General features: G+C 42.5%; 1 protein-coding gene across 5 annotated transcripts; it reads right to left on the reverse strand.

The window, feature by feature from the left end:
- Positions 1-219: 219 nt before the first annotated feature.
- LOC111247026 (uncharacterized) lies at positions 220-17270 on the reverse strand. 5 transcript variants are annotated; one of them, XM_086984679.1, is made up of 8 exons: positions 17030-17270; positions 16497-16607; positions 15911-16094; positions 14962-15265; positions 14559-14762; positions 12354-12825; positions 1735-1830; positions 220-1102 (listed from the first exon to the last, which is right to left on the reverse strand). In XM_086984679.1, exons 2-4 carry the CDS (start codon positions 16530-16532, stop codon positions 15240-15242), a joined length of 246 nt encoding a protein of 81 aa, XP_086840805.1. In that variant the 5' UTR covers positions 16533-16607; positions 17030-17270; the 3' UTR covers positions 220-1102; positions 1735-1830; positions 12354-12825; positions 14559-14762; positions 14962-15239. The 5 variants fall into 5 exon arrangements, 3 of the variants coding, with proteins under 3 accessions (XP_086840805.1, XP_086840804.1, XP_086840803.1); XM_086984678.1 differs by having other exon boundaries at positions 14962-15270; XR_015324534.1 differs by lacking the exon at positions 15911-16094 and having other exon boundaries at positions 14962-15270.
- Between the last annotated feature and the right edge of the window lie 304 nt (positions 17271-17574).

Here is a 17574-nt window from a genome sequence, read left to right on the forward strand (position 1 = left end):
AAATTTTTAGTTTGCCCGTGCGAGCATCATAGGCATCGCCAATGTCACCTGTGGCAATTAAGGCAAAGGATGGTGTACTTACTACACGGCATTGGTAGCACCTAGCTGCACGATTTGTTTACCTTTACCATTTTTGACGGGATTTAGATTCACCCCCATAATCAGGTATTATTATTTTGATGAGTAAAATAAAATAAAAACACAGTTTCTCATAGATTATCGCATAAGGAAATAAACGGGTTTTATTAGGCCGAAGTACCCTGTAGCGCGGCTTCTATGAACAGCTGTTCAGACAGTAGCATTAGCATCAGCCCAATACCTTCAATGACCTCAAGCGTTCGGATGAACCTAATATCAGCAACCTTGCGGGTGCGGGGATATTGCTGCCGTCGCCGCAGCAGCAGGTACCGGTAGAAAACGCGCGAGAGATCCCGGCAAAAGCGAGCAGATCTTTTCCGTATGTATAATAAATACCCCAGCTCCCTCTCTTGGCTTTTCTCTCCTTCGAAGTCCTCAACGCGTGAACTGACGCTATTTGAGGCCGTCGGGCACACCGCAGAAATAGTAGCAGCAGTGGCGTTGACCACTGGAGACGTTGGCAGAAGCGGCTGGCTACGGAAGCTGCAACCTCGAGTTGTTGCCTTGGGGCTAAACGAGTTCCTTTTTTTCTTCGTAACTCCCTCTTCTTTTTGTTCGTCCTTTACCATTCACTGTTCTCTCATCTTTCACTGTTGCATAGAAGCGCTGATGCCGCGTAGCTGCCTTTGCTTCTGTTCCGGTCCCTTCGGCTGCCGCGGGTGGTATCTTGCTGCGTGAACATGAAGACGTCAGAAAACGCGGTAGTAATGGTGTTTTCTGTGCTTTGAAGGCCCCCGTACAAGGGTAGATGCTACTTTTTACCTTGCAGCGCTTCGGTACTCAGCTCCACCTCTCTCGTCTCCACGTTCTAGCACTGCGCTAAATGACACCAACGTCGGCCAGCGTTTACCAACATCCAGCGGCGGAAGCAGCGGTAGCGCAGTACCCTAGGGCCAGCCGTCAGGAACGCTGCTCCAGTTGTTTCAACGCCAAAAAAGGGACGAAGCTGATCCGCCGGATTTAGCTGTACAATGAGGAGTGTGAAACTACTTAGAACAAAACTCGACCTAGAACGTCTGTTTTTCGTTGAATTAGACCTGACAATTGTGAACGACTGATCATCAGGACAGATAGAATAAAAAGAAAATTTGCAGGAATAATGTTATTGAGTTATTCACTAGCAAAAGCTGGCAAACTACAGTTCAGATAGGTGAGTGTAATAGGACAACGAAGGAAATGTGAGACAGTCAACAGTAGAGGGTGCCTGGCGGGCCTATATCTCGACGGCGTTGAGTACAGAAAATATTTGGATAAATCATAGATGACGCACTGGACGCATTAGCTCAATCGAACGTTTTCGGTTCGAATACCAGCCCAGCTCGCATTACTTATTCTGTGATGGGCACCCAAGAAATATTACATTTCTGAGCTAGTACTAGCATTTTTTTTATGGATCTCTCAAATTTCTAATGCAGAAGAAATATAGAGCGACTTAAATAGTGCTATATATGCCATGTACTTATTTCTATGTCCGGTTTCGCTTCCTAAACTTATATTAAATCGCTTCTTCTTTTGTAAGTTAACATTTAGATGTATAATTTGTCCAATTACTTAAAAGAACTTATACTATACCATAAATGTCACAAATATACGTACGAAACAGGTAAAATGCACAACAGGAATCCATCGAATGAAGTAGATCCTTTTGACGCTTCGCCGGATCAAACTTGCTCCCCAGATAAATTAACTCAACTGCAATACACATTGAAAAATAGCGGCTTTTATTCATTAGATCAACTAATCGTCGTCTTTTATTTTAGTAACGGTACCTAATAGGGTACAAAATCCGCAACAGTCGACATGCGGCGCGAAGTGCCCTACAAAAATAACCAGCTTTACCAGATGAGACAACACTGAAACATCTTTTATACGTGAATAGTATAATGATGTTTTTTTTTTTTAATTTTAAAGCGACAGATCTTTCATAAATAAAAAAGATGTAGCAGCTCGCCTGAGCTATATACTGCGCTTATATCTTTTTTTAGCCGCAACGGTTCTTCGAGAGTAATGTGCAAAAAAAAAGACAACCGAAAATTGTAAGAAGGATGAACAGCGCACCGGCCTATCTAGGCCCACTTGGCTATCGAGACGGGCTAGTAGCATAGGCCGAGTTTAAGGTAACAACGTATTGTGTTCTGATTCGTCTCGTCCTCTCTCGTCTACGGGTACAATAATTGGTCATTTTTGAGTTCGCGACGCAGCTGACCCCTAACGATCCCGTTCATCGGCCATTGCTTGTCGCTCACGGCCCAATGTATCGAAGTAGTTGCCACGACGTAGCAGACGAAACGAAAAAACAAACCAACATTGGCTGCCTTCTGACGTTCTCTCTCTTTCTTTCGGTGGGTTCCCCCCACATGAGCAGTTTGCGAAGGGATATAAGGAGTTTTCATTGTCTTCTAGCAGTTATCGCTACGAACTGTCGCCGTTGCCAAATCGATTTTCCCGATATTCGCCGTGAATGTCTTACCGCGTTCTGCTGCATTGTTTTCTCTGTTGCGGTACTGTCGCCGAACACGGACAGCTGTCCGCTCTCGAAAACCCGCAAAAAAGGACGAAGCAATAGCACTAGTAGCTCTCAAAGCGGGCTTTTATCTCACAGTGACGCAGCAGTTGAAATTTGTTATTGATGGATCTATTAGATGTTCTATAGAAGATAAACTCGCTACATGTTGAGTCTGCTAATGTAGTGCAAAGCAGATGTTCGTTGTTATCTTATGCCGTACAACAAACATCTGGCTTACGATCAATTAGACGAAACATCTAGGTTTTTGCTATATGCGTTTACCTTAAATTAGCGTTCTACCTACGTTTAGCAGGGCGAGCTTGGACTGGTGATATGGGCGAGAGTACATCCAATTAAAATGTTTTATACTACGGCATCCTTGGCCTATTGCTGCCTAACCTAAACGTTGCTTGTCACCTATTTTAAGTTAACTGAACTGCTTAAAAAAGCGGTAGATTATTTATACGGAGAAGGGGTTGTCAACTTTATTCCTATTCGGCATTCAACGTATCGATTACCGCAAGTACGAACTTTACTAGCTGAGAAAAGCCAGTTGTTAAATCACAATAGGTTCAGGAAGATGTTTTCTTTAACCTATTATTTAAGTGAAGTATTTTTGCGATATCGTAACATATCTTTTGTTGGGCGTCATTGAACGCTTAATCTATCATTACAGACCTTCGTTCATCTGCTTTGTGTAACGTTGGCTATCAGCCTATATATTACATGCCCGTAATAAAAGCGGCCTATATGTGGTTCGACGTCTGTACTGTGGCCGTTTTAATAAACTGCGGTTCATATGTAATTTATCCTCGTATTGTATACGTTTGTATCCGTACTCTGGCTTCACTTCGTCCATACCTGCTTTCGTTCGATTCGTATCGTCGCACTGTCGCCATCGTCCCGACCCCCTTCTCTATCTTCAGCACGGCTACCGGCTCATCCATTACGGCGGTGACCGTTTATTTATGCGGCCACTGGACAGCTTGAAAGTGCGCTGATGTCAATCGCTCATTTTAACGATGCCAGCCACGAGGGGCTGTGAACCTTTCCTGTGTGCTTCTTGAAGACGGTCGCAACTTGTTTTCCTCTGCTGTCCTTTTACGTGCAGTCCTGCTCGACCATGCTGGGTCTATGTTACAGAATTGCAGTCGCAAATTAAAACAGTAACGCGTTTAACCCATGCCCTGATGAGTGTACAGGACAGCCATGCGTTAGTTTGGATGCGCGAGGGGCAGGATGGCATGGGGGTTGGTTTGGCCAGGATCAGACCGACCCAGGCGGCTTCAGTACAGCTGGCAAAGCGACAGGATAAAGGGCGCTAATGGCAAAGCAACTTGGTAGCGCGCCGGGCATGGAAGTAAAGGGTTATTTACAATGAGCCGAGTTACGCTCATTGGCTTGTGGGTTCGTTGGATCCATCGTGAAAACCATTAGACTTGCACCGTCGAAATACTCGCTTATTGTGAGCTATTATAATAATATCAATGTAAAAAACGCTTCATCAGCTCAGAGTGGACGACTTTTACTTATAACAACGCGGCTGGTGCGAATAGATATGGCACTAGCGCATTTAATAGAAGCATCGACGACATAATACGACTAGGAAATTTAGTGGAACTAGGAAGTGTTGTAGGGAATCCTTTGCGGCTCTATATATTATTAATGTTTGAGTCAAAGGGCGCTAACACTGATGATAGATTTTTATTATAAGGCAACGCAGGCACGCGTTGGCCTCGAAAATAACTATCAGCATCGCCAGAAGCAAATGCGCACTGAAGCACAATGGTGGAACGCGGTTTGCCTTACTCAAGTGTTATAAAGATTGCTTTATCGATTGCTTGTGTTCAGTAATATATATGCGTCACTCCTGCAGCTCAAAGGAAAAACGAATGCAGGGAAGTACTTTACGCTATTACTAGATCAGTTAGGCCGAAACGTCATTGTTTCAGCTCACGTTTATTGCTATTAACTTTTAGAAAAAGCTGAGAATTTGCATGCTTGGCTTTTCCATATCGTTCTAACAAGCAACGCATCGCAGAAGACGAAGAAAAAAAAAGCATATATAGAGGCGATATATCTAAAATTAGTTTCGGTGTTTCTGCCGCTCGAATTCAGTCGTAGTCATTCGAAGTCGTTTAGAGAGCGATACAGCGATGTCGGGTCATAAGCTAGATAAAGAAAGAAGTTCTGTATCATGAAGCTTTCCAGATAGCCCAAGCCTTTTGAGGTCGCGTTATGTTGTCGACGCACAACAAAACCACTCCTGTAATTACGCATTGGCCCGACATATCCGATTGGGAACTATCATTTCTTGTTTCTTTGTTTCTTCTTCAGTTTGATAACTTCTGCCGAGTCGTGGTCTACATTCACCATACCCTCGCGTTCAGATAGTGTCGATATGGAGGGCTGCCTGGGTCTCTATCGTTCTAACCATTATTTCTTTCGTAAACGAATATTTTAAAAAATATCTTTTCTACAGTTCGTAATTAGCCTTTTCCTAGCTATTCGGCGTATGACTTCGGATTTCAATAAAAAAAAAAAAAAAAAGCTTCAATCCTATAGCGTTGACATACAGCTTTGGCGAAAACTACTATTTAATTTTTAACATCACACACCACCTTCTTCAATGAAAATGTATTTAACAAAAACAGTGTCGGATATACAGTTTGTTTCGTTCCATGTCTTAGTCGCAAAGGAAATTCCTTAAAAGTGGTAAATGCTTCATGAACGAGCGGATACTTCCTCATTGTGAGTCAAGTATAATGAGACTTTTGATGGCTACAAGCGATTTAAATAACAAGGAAAACTGTTAAGAGCAAACCAAGACAAGATGAAAGCAATACTGCAAATGTAAAGTAGTCCATAGAATGAGCGCCCCAAGCTCCAAACACCAAACAGGTAAATTGAACAGCATAAATTATTTCCTCACCTACCTAATATTTTCATAGAGACGTGACACTGGTCGCGAAGAATAAACAGTAGGCTGGTGGTACACTGACTATACCGTAAGTGGTCCAGGGTTACGTCTGGCACATTGGTGGCCTAGATACAGGTGACGTCAATCTCTTACATCGTCGATAATAATTTTCATGCAGAAAGTATTCTCACCGCTTTTTGCAGAAATATTAGTTATGATGAGGAACAATGTAGTTAAGGTAATCATAGACAAGCAAGTCAGCGACATATAAAATTATGGAAAAATTAGTTAAGTCTCTGCATGTGTACCGTGACTAACCATGATGCTAGAGCCTCTGTCGTTCTCCGCCTAACCCTCAGTAAAAGTACAATATACTAAAATTATGATGGCAAAATACTATGATGATGTATTTTTTGTCGCATTGTTACGCTGAGCAAATTTCTAGAGACTTGCATGGTCCAAGAAAAGCTTAATCCGATAACACTGTCTATATATTCTCCCAGAAATCCGAAAACCAAAAGCAATTTTGTTCCTCTAACAATGGCCTTACTCTTTGCTTGGCACCGACCATATGTTTCCCGCAGCTATAGATCAGCTACATGGCTTGGCCTTTGTACAATAATCATATCGTTGCGTTTTTACAGCGACGCAACCGATTCTATTTTCACAGCTGGCTGTCACTAGCTTCTTGGTTTTGAGGGTGTCCCTTCCCTTTCGCCCATCGACACATTCCATACAGTAGTTAACAGTAAGGTGGCGATGGTCCAGCAGCTCGAGCTTTAAGGAACTACCCCAGTTTTTTGCCTACCCTCTGTAACAAACCTTCCTGCAGACCTCCTCCCACTCCCTGCAGACCTCCTCCCACTCCCTGCAGACCTTCACGAGCGTGTATCTTCGGTGTACAGGTGTCTTCTGCCGTCTGACGTTGGCATGAGCGCTTCAACGGTCGGTCAACAGTTTGATCCCTCACACAGCCTCGGGCGGAGTGACCACCGGAAATGGCGTCATTTCATCGTGTAGGATGGGGATGTTGGGCGCCAAAATGAACCTAGAAAGGTGGCAAGAGTGAGGAGCAATGGCGGTGGTGGTTATGGTGGCAACGTCGACGGGGCAAGCTTGACCTATCTAGTGATGATGAACACACAGACCGCTTGCCTGCGTGGTGGCTACATGACTGTGGTCTGCTTAGGTGTTTTCGAAGGCAGTCGTACTTGCCGTTGCTCGTAGGTGTTGGGACACGGTGCGGCGGGGCGCTGTACAAAACTTTGATACGCTTTTGGCGATAAAGGAAGATTTGGAGTAACATCCGGAATAGGCTGTGGCTGAGCCAATGACGGATCTCACAGAGTCTGACACTCACGCTGACATGCACACAGGCACAGACAAGTTCATACTTACATAGGACGCCCTTCCCCTTCGCCGATGAGTGCATCAGGAAATATGTGTTTCTGGGTAAGGGGGTGCACTCGGGTTCGAGGAAGCTAAAGCTTTATGGCCCACCGACCGATGCACTGACTATTGCTGACGAACACATACTATCTATACAGTAAACCGCCAGCGTCACTGCAGCAGCAGTTAGAAATGGGCAGTGACGTCCTGCGCTTAATTTCCTGGTCATATTAAACCCGCTTCACGGTAATTCGAGTTGGCCATCAGTCGCAAAGCTGAAGCCGAGTCATGCTATATGAAGTCCATAAATACAAACTCAAGTTAGGGTCCGATTCGACACTGTCGGCAAGTTCGGAGCAAGCGCAATTAACCTACAAGATACTCCCTTGCAGCTTAAAATGCACCTGACCTTTTGAAACAAACCTTTCTTTGCCCAAGAGGGACGATTGTGAGATTATTTTTGGGAAAGTACATTTTCAAAAGCAAAAATGCCCAACCAACTATGGCTGTATAGAAGAATAGAGGTTATATTTATTTATAGAGTATACTAAGCCTATTCATTTCGCAATTTACTATATAAATCCAGTCCTTTTGACCAATGGATTTCGACTAAGCAATGTAACGGACTGGTATGGACAGATTTGTTAATCTATGGCATAGCTGTGCAGGCTCTGTTGACGATGATTAACTTGGGCTAAGGCCATGTAGCGCTCAGATGGCAATATAATTGTCTATTTATTCAGTTAATAGGTAGTATTAAAGAGTAAGAAGCTTTGTACGAGATTGACGCTAGGTCTGTTCTGTGCTGGTCGGAAAGACGCCGTTAAAATCTACTTAAAATGTTTGTTTCTTTAGAAGACACAGGTTTTAAAAGCAATTTGTGTGGTGTTGTCTATTAGCTGTACACAGTAATACTTCGACAAACACGAGACGTATTCACAAAGCATCTTCGCAATACTAAAGCTAGGCATAGCTGTTTATTTGTTTGTATAATATATAAAACTATTTTTCCAAATTGAGCAATATGGAATATCGGGATATTGACTGCGCTAACTATGAATGATTTCCTCATTAATAGAGTGTGGTCAAAGAGTGACAAATTACCTAAATCACTATTGAATTTCCGAATATAATATTAGCCCTTTCTTGCGCTCTGAAGTTCTGAAGTAAATAGAATTAACCTTTATATGACTGATCTGCCTTAGAAGATTACTGTTAGAGGGATAAGAAAAGAGCGAGATTTTCAAGCTGCAAATTAGACGAGAACAATCATATATAGAAAAAAATCACAAATAAGCTCGTCGCGTCCGCCCAACACCGTTTACACTTATTCTTCACTAATATTTGCTCCTAGTGATAACAATAGCCTATTCTAAAAGTTGACGTTCGTGCCATTTCTTGGTGGGGTGGTGAAAGCTGCGCGCCATGTCTGCCCCTCGTCATTTCCTATCCCGTTCTTTCTTGCCTCATCGGAGCCTGCTTCTACATTACCTTTAATCATTTCTGCTAGTAACGGGCGAGCGTTCATGGTGTAATGGATCTTGTTAAGCGATAACAAGTAAACGCAACCTCATCACACGTGCGAATCTCGCGGAATACACCGTGCCTCGTTGATTTTTCCCATTAACTTACTTATGTCAAGGCAGAGTTAACTTTTTCCGCAGAGTTGAAGTGCTATACTGAGCTGAGCGTTGTATCGGTTGCTTTGTGCCATGGGGGGTAACGGTCCATGGGGAAGATCAAGGTCCAGAAAAAAGAGACGGGAACAACCAGAGGGCAACGAGGTATTGTATGATGCGTAATCAACACACATCATTCAAGATAACACCTGCAGCTTAATTGTGTTTTCGTAATAACGGTATGCTTCTAGGTACGGGGTAATCAAAAAAGTGGTTACGTAAATCCGCGAGGTAGACTGGTTTCCGGTGATTGGTTCTTAGCACATGGCGATTCAGTTATTAACAAATTATTGTATATAAACAAATAACAAGTTATACTTGATTAGAAATCAGTGGCACAGGTGTAGGAACTGTTACTTAGACTTCTACCATTTCAACTTCAACTACTCATTTCTTGCTTAGAGGTATAGCCGGTGTGATTAAGTAGGGAATTTCGCCTGATTACTAATATCCACAAAGATGACAACTGCAGCATCATTAGGGAAATATGAAATATGCGAAGTATTGTGCCACTATAGTTTGAGGCTGCCTGTTCGAAACTTAGTTCTCCTTTTACGAGTGAAGCTTTCATTAAACACTAGTTTCGAAGTAACATCTTTCCTACAGCATTGTTCCGCAGTTGCAAAATATATTAAACAGGACATGCGTAAATCACATGTAGACCCCACTCGTTTTTTTTTCAGAACTGACCGTGGTCAACAGAGAATCGCGATGCTTAATGAATGCCGCAGTCGGCGAAACGTCTTCAGCTATATGCATCGATTACACTGTGAAAAGTCAGAGCGTAGCACCTATCACTATCGTTGTCATAGCGAGATAGGCACCTAGCCAAAAAACTTAGACACAGCGGTCCACTCAAATTCTAGCAGTAAATCTATATTACTTTTTACTATCTTCTGTCATCTCTTGCCAAAAATGTTCATTGCTGTAGTCGAAGGATTCGTCTCCCAGGATTTTAGGATTTTTTTCACTATCCCCTACACGGTTGCTAATTGTATTTGCCAGAGATTAGAAAACGTGGTAATCACGTAGGTTCGAAACCTGAAAAGTACGGCTCTTGGAGAAGAACTCGAGCTCGAGATCTTACGCGGTGGCTTTTACATCTTTGCCAAATGCGGCTTGGCATTGTTGCGGAGAAGAGTGACGTTGTCTTGTCGGATTGTATAGCCTCGTTTATCCGACGCCAATCATGCGTATACAGGTTCTTGTTGGCCATCTTGCTCTTTTCAGGAATCTTCCAGTGTATGGGACCCTTCTAGGCCTATTAAATCCAGTTTCGGTTTTTTTCGGAGACTGGTCTAACTTAGACCGTAGATGTATCTCCCGGAATTACCTATTGTTTGTTTTTCTGTTTCATATCGACGTAGAAATACCACTTCTCGTCGCCTTTAATAATTCCTTGCAGAAGCTTGTCTTTGCAGCTGAGGATCCCCTGTGTCGGGGAAACGGTTAAGGGTCAATAAGAAGCCGTATTTCCGTGCATTGCACACTCAAACGTCGAATTTCTAATCAAATGTCATACATGAAATATGCCTGAAATAATCCGACATTTTCAACTGGTAAGTTACAGAGACCAATGAGGACCCCGGACAGCTGATCACGGTGGAATACATTCTTCAGGTCTAAGGTTCTATTTTTGAAATTTTTGAAATTCTACCGATAGAATATCCGAGGTTATTTGATCAGCACTTCAAACTGAGTCGGAGACAAAAATACATTTGTTAACCTCCATTTTCAGAGCCCGAATAAAATTTTATTTACTGTTGAGCCAAATTAACAGCAGCATACAGCGGAAAGAAGGAATGTACAATCGGATAATGTAAAAAAACGAGTCAACAATGGAAAGATAAAGAATGGGAACTAAACTGGATCACCACCTGTATTCCAACCTGATACAACAGCTGACTCAGTCTCAAGTTAGCGTCACAGTTAATTATTCTGCTCATTACTTCCTGGCCGTCCGTTGCTCTGCACAGGCCATAGGCCCAACCAGCAAAGCGGGCTCAAGGTTGTGAGATAGGTCTTTTATACTGTGTTTTCCTTATCGTACAATCATATTAGCTATTGAATCAATGTGTAGCCAACATATTTTTCTCCATAAATATACAGGTTCAACGAACCCGTCTCAATCAGTCAACAACTGCTAACTAAATCGATAACCTCTTAGCTGATTAGAATTTTAGCTATAGTAAAAGCTAGCTCATCTTTTGAAACGATGCACGCATGTATATATTTATCTAGATTATAATGTTACGGCAAAATGTAACGAAACCCTCGACATTAAGTCATCATCCTATAGAAACCGATAAGATGATGCTGATCGCCTGCCATCCGGTTTCTACCAGATACATCAATGTGTGAAGTGCTTGGCGCTATCAGCTGTAGTCTCTTAGTCTTCATCCTGATCTCGTCAGTGTGTCTGGTAGGCGGCTCACGTCGGTCTTCGTAATGCTTCTGCTTTCAAACCAAGCTAAATCCACACACATCCCTTTTCTGCCGTTTGGGGGTACGTATATGGCTCTCAGTGGCACTCTCATCCAACCCACTGCTCTGAAGAGTGTCGTTACGCGGTCAAAATCTCTAGTTCAACTTCTTCGGCGCCACACTTGTTGTAGCCGCTAGACCGGGTGCACCAAGCCAGTTCTGCTCGTGGCCTTTATGGTAGTCTATCCAAGTTTCCCGCTATACTCCTCACGCAACAGCTCCAATGGAAAACCTGTGCTCTCAGCAGCTAAACAGTGCAATAAACAATTTTACAAAAATTTCGATTTGGTCGAAAGCTGCCGAAATCGCACTTTTGCGTCTTTGTCAGAGCATTATCAATATAGTTCGTTTTTTGAACTCTAATAGCAGGAGATTTTGCTGCACTTTATATATGTCATACTGTTATGTGTTGATAAGATGAAAAAGAAAATGTGACAGGTCAGCAAATACTGGCATGGTAATAGTGATTTTGAGTAGTAATACCATCGGTTGAATCCTTTAAGAGAGGATGTCAACCCATGATGCACTTGGGGTGGTGGCTTTATCATTAAGATTAATTACTTTCAAACACAACGCTGCGTACAGAGGGTAGGCTAAACATAATAACTGTCATTAATAGTCAGGGGGGTCAGTCACAAGTAACCCGTAAGTAATTATGAACTTTACCGAAAAAAACAAATGTTATGATGTTGACTCAAAATGTCTTTCATAGTCCAAGAGTGGCTGAGCAAATGTATACTATACAACAATAAAATGCAATAAAATTGCGCCAGCTTTCCTAAGAATAATGTGTTTTTTTTTTATTTAGCGATCAACTGTATGGTTATTATACTCACAGCCACGATCGTTGGAAAAAATGTTTGTAATTGTCAAAGAAGCGGACTTCGTATTTCAAATATTAAATGCCTATTGCAGGCACTGAAAATAACAACATGATACTATAATATAACGTCTTAATTTGATCAAAAAGTACGGCTTGGACGCAAAGGGGCTACCACAGAGAGTCTTTAGGCTGTTGGTGTGGGTAACCTTCTCGATGTTAGCATGTACTATACGCTCGTCTATGTCTAATGCTAACAAAAGTACACCCATGAAGCATCATAATACCTAAGCTACTATCCCACGCCCGTTGCTTTTCACCATATTGTGATGAAAAGTCTACTTTTCCTCCTCAATTCCTTTAACGCTAGCCCACCGTCCCAAACTACTCTAGCGTTGCCTGGTTGCTTTCACTTACTTGGAACACGGCCGCTTTTCGTCGTTGGGAAATCTTCGCCAACTCGGAGTCAAGCAATTCTATCATCGCAAGCAGCAAGCGGGCGGCCCAAAGTCCAGGCAACCGGCGTTGTCTGTAGAGCGTCACAGAGTTTTGGTGAGAAACTTTACGAAACGCGCCCGCGCGCCTCAGCCAGAGTGTTCCAGATAGGACCACAAAGAAGAAATTGAAGATATCCTCATGGTCCTTTCCTCTGACACGTGCTCACTGTGCATGCTCACTCGACGAACTATAAAAGTTTCATTCGCGTTTGGAACCGGCCGGAAAGACCAAGAGGGGATGAAAGGGGACACTGGCTTTCTCCTTTGAGAAATTATGCTTGCACTCGTTCCGACACGCCTCAATGGAAATGCAGAGGCCGTAAGACGCTTTGAAGCGCTGGCTGGAGGCAAACCCATAGCACCAGTGGAGACAACAATGGCAACGACAAACGCTAAAAAATTAGTAGTAGTAATAGCAATAAATGATAATGTTATTAAATGTCAAAATGATGGTTGCAGAACATTTGTTCTCTTAGTATTATTATAAATAACTATTATATAAAAGTGAGAGGCTTAGGTGTCCTCTATTTAAATCGTGAAGTGAGTGCAAACTTAGCATTTGAAAGAACGAAAACACTTCTATGGCATTTAAGTAATGGACAAAACCAACAGGTAGTAAATAATAAAAATGTTTTATGCCGTTGGAAGAAGGATTTTGCAAGATATATTGCGATGGCAAGGCGGTATGTCAGCGGAATCTGCTGTCTGTACTTTAGATTGACAATAATCATTTAATATGAAATATTTGCATTGGTTGACTGCTCCTATTTAGCCCTAAGCCTATCGATACTTCTTATATGAGAAATCCTTGTTGTTTTTATAAGTCAATGTAGATTCGCGAAGAAGATACTTAAATGTGCAAAATATAAAAAAAAAATTGACAAGCGGTCAAATTGGACGCTAGCGGTAGGTTTAATGTTAATACGGCTGGGTAAGACTAAACTCGTGGTTTTGAAAAATAGATTCTAATCAGCAAAAAACATCCCTGCACAGTTGAAACCAGATTTTGTGTAAGCTACATTTTTAGTATCTGTGAAACCGGCGATGTTTCTTTTGTGCAGACCTTTCATAACTTTGACAAGTTATGACAACTCACCCTAATAGAAGAACGTTTTCTTATCACTACAGCAACAGCCATAATAAAAAACAAACATATGTACTTTGCATGGTCGTAAAGTATTCATAATCCATCAAGACCGTGCTTCGTCTCTTTATATATGAACCTATGAAAGCAGCAGTATTTTTTGTCAGCTCAACTGTTGGCCCTTCCCGAAATAGTTCTGTACTATCGAGTCATCTGAAATCGAAGGAGAACCCTTCTTTAGACTAGCGGTTGTAGACATACCCGTACAAAAACGTTTACTTCGATTTCTTGGATCTTATCATTTTCGGAATCGTCTGAAAAAAGATGTATTGTGGGAGACATGTGCTAAAACTATCTAAAAAAGACCACACGAGACTCATTCAGCCGCTCGTAGATAACATCTGCTTCGTCCCAATTGAGTCTCAAATGAGGAAAAACGCATTTGAGTCGGCCGATCTCGCCTAGTTAGGCTGAATTTTATTTTTTCGGCTAGCGCGAGCGTCATAATAAAAACAACATTTACATCTCATATCCACCGTATCATGCCGAAGGTTTATTTTATGATCGACACTAACTTTTGTTATGAATAGACGACGAGTTATCTTTCTTTAAAAATGACATCCGTATTCTACCCAGTTTTCGTGTCTATTCTAAGAAGACTAAAACCGATAAACAGCCTTGTCATTTACAGTCAGACAACATAATTGATATAATAAACATTGTGAAGATGTTTGCTATTACTCAAGCTCTATGCGTGTGTCATTCGTCGAACGTAGACTAACCACTTTAATTCACTCCAGATGTGAAGGAAGTTCATAGACGTTTGGTAGCAGGAAAACTGGAAGTTGTACCATTAGCAACAAAAATCTTTGCCCTGCATGTATTCATCTGCCCTTTGTGAATCGATTTAGAACATTTACATATGTGCTGATACTACGGATGCTCCCGTTTCGTTTAGTCGAGATGCTGTTTTCCGGGCATCACTACACAGTTTTCCATAGACAGGCAATAATGAAGTCTGTGAGAAGCGACCTTACGTACCTGATTTCAATGTCCGCAGGTCTTTTTTCTGTCTTTTCCAGCCGTAGTTTTTCGTAACCTCAACGCATCGCATAGGTCTTCCTTCGTCTGCGTCCATTGTCGCGTTACTATCTTTCATAGCAGAGAAGTAACAGCTCTTCGATAGTGGTACCGCCAGGAGGTGGTGATTTGAGAAGATCCTACGTTGCCCTATGTGCGCAACGCCTGTCGATAAAGTATACTATCACCTATCTAATACGCGTCAAAAAACACGCTGAAGGCGGGAGTGGGAGAAAGAAAAAGTAGTGCCACCGAAGGACATGCCCTCGGAAAAATAGATGGATAGAAAATATAACCGGAGAAAGCATTGCGTAAAGTACCATAAACGGGTAAGCCGAGTCTAGCTAAATAAAGTACGATGTACTTGTCAGTGTTGTTGCCATCCAGCTGCTATGCGCCTATGTTCTCAGACTTTTGCACATGAGCGCTCGTTTACTTGCCGACATGCCCTTGCTCTTTCCGTGTTTCCGCAGTGAAATTGGGTTATAAACGACTGTGATATACCATACCAGAATCCGATGCGTACGGCACGACAGATGTGGGAATGTTATACATACGCCGATATGCAGATGAGGTTCGCTTGTAAACCCTTTCCCTTTTTATCTACCTCTCTCGCTTTCACTTTCTAGTCCACCTTTCGAGCTAACGGCCATGAGCAATAAGGGCATCTGCACTAAAACAGAGCATACGCCGAGGCAATAACGCAAATATAAACAGGGTTTTTGATGCGCAGGAACTACAGAAGGCACTATAACTGCTATTTTAATACGAAGAAGTAAAGATAACCGTGTATTAAAAGTGCAGTGAGCAAGGACGTTGGATACGCCGATGGCTGGCTACGTTTCATTTCATAGTGTGTGTGGCAAAATAAGACTGATATTCCTAGGTTTTCATCATAGGGCAAGCATGAATCTAAAAACCGTTTTTATGCTTAGGAGCGCTTATGAGGCTGACCTAACTGAACGTATTCGAAACAACTACTAGATTCCTTCTTATGCTCTTTGAATGAAGTTTTAAAGGAAAATGCGACTCAAGATGACGCGATTTCCACGTGCTCTCATTGACGTACTCACAACGGCAGGTAGCCGGAAGTGGTCAGTATAGTTGTAAAAAAGGAGTTGCCAAGAAGATCGCACCAGTCTTAACAAAAGGAATAAAATTTCACTCGAGAAGTTAATATCCTAGAGTTTCAAATGGATATTTATCACAAGCAAAGTGGATGAAGTACGCGCCTGCGCCGTATCGACTAGCCATGGTCAACTCGTCTAATCTCAGTCAGCTAGTATCGAAATTGTGATTTCAGACATCACTACCTTGACAGAAGCCAGTCAACACAGAAGTGGCGCCTGCCTTCGGTACTTCCAAATCTAAAAACAATCTTGACTCAAGGACAGAGTAAATATATCGGCCCGAGAGGCACTCCTTGCGGTGACAAACCATGCGCCGTCCATCGCCACCATCGGTCGCGAAGCGGAGGCCAACGCCGAGAGCTTCCTTCTGCAAGTTGCCCAGACGGACTATGGTGAAAAGCTATATAAGGCGGCATTATGTAATGGAATGTAGAGGCAGTAACTTGGGGCTTACGACTGCTATGATTTCTACTTTCACAGATATCAACATCATCATATTTACTGAAACCTCGGAGTCAAAGCTTCCTAAACAGTCAGATTTCACGCTACCCACTTTCCTATCCGTTTCTGCAGCGTGCAGGGTTGCCCTAGTGGCGGGGCTTCAGTGCTTCATAACTAAAAGCTGTAAAGCAATCTCTGTAATATTATCGAACCACACAATATAGTTTGCAAATGAAGAACACCAGGCCACCAAAAATCGCGGCTCCATGCGGCCTAGATATTGACACAAGTCGGCATTTTGATCAAAGTGCTGATACCGTAGACCTACCTGTAAGTTACCCGAGACCACGCTGACGATGTCCATTGGCTAATGCGACTTGTAAGCTGGTCTCTGTTGCACTGGGTAAGATAAGAGAACATTAAGCTACCCTGTAACTCCCTGAAAAGTTGGTATACGTGAGAATTCGAATCGGCGATACCTCGCGCTGTAAGACGACTATCTAGTGGTACACGCAAGTAAGAAGTCATGCAAACAGCTGCACAAACTGAGATTAGTATCATGCTCTGCGAGAATTGCCGAAAGTGGACTTCTCCATGTCTAAAATGTTGCATTTCACGCGCTGGTCCAGTCAAACAAGGTGGCAAGTGTAGACCTGATCCACAATGAAAGCTTGAACAGTGTGGCAGTGAAAGTTCTTTTGCTGCACAAGTCTATTCAATGTGTGCTCGCAGCATCGATGCCTACAACTAAACTGCCTTCGATGCTTCGTCCTCAAATGAAAAAGCAATCCGCATAACCCATCTTCATCGATGCGGAAGGCAATAGGGAGGAAAAACTGTTGCTACTAGCTTTTTTCTCACCTTATCATACGGCACCTGACGAAATTTCTGAAAAGCTTGTTCACGTATCCCTACTGAACAGCACAAATTTAAGGAGGACGGAATGTGAGTTACGACTTCGGGGGCTGTTTCGTGTTGTTTGTCGACCAAAAGCGACGCTCTACATCGTTTTCGTAAATTTTAAAGCGGCATTTGACGGCGCTTTAAATTTTACGGCGCCTCTAGATAGGATTTTAGTAAAGCTTGTACAATGTGGAGTCCGTTAAAAGAAACATGCCGTTTTTGCAAGGAACGCTTGTTACCATATATGATTAAATGTCTCAGCTTGAACTGTTCGACCAGTCAACTAGCGTGGGTGATAATCTAAGTCTACTGCTTTTCTTTCTGTTGAATAATCTATCGCTCCGCGTTCAAGAGTCACCGGGACATGTAAAGAAGCTACCTTACGCCGACGATTTTGTCATCTTTCGAAAGAGTCGGTTATGTATCTAGTGAGCTCTTGCGAAGCTCATGTGAGTGAAGTGCGACTGGGAATCAACATGGACAAGAGGGAGGTCATGAAATTT

Source organism: Varroa destructor, unplaced genomic scaffold (assembly GCF_002443255.2).
Source record: "Varroa destructor unplaced genomic scaffold, Vdes_3.0 BEIS01000003.1, whole genome shotgun sequence".
NCBI classification, from domain to species: domain Eukaryota; kingdom Metazoa; phylum Arthropoda; class Arachnida; order Mesostigmata; family Varroidae; genus Varroa; species Varroa destructor.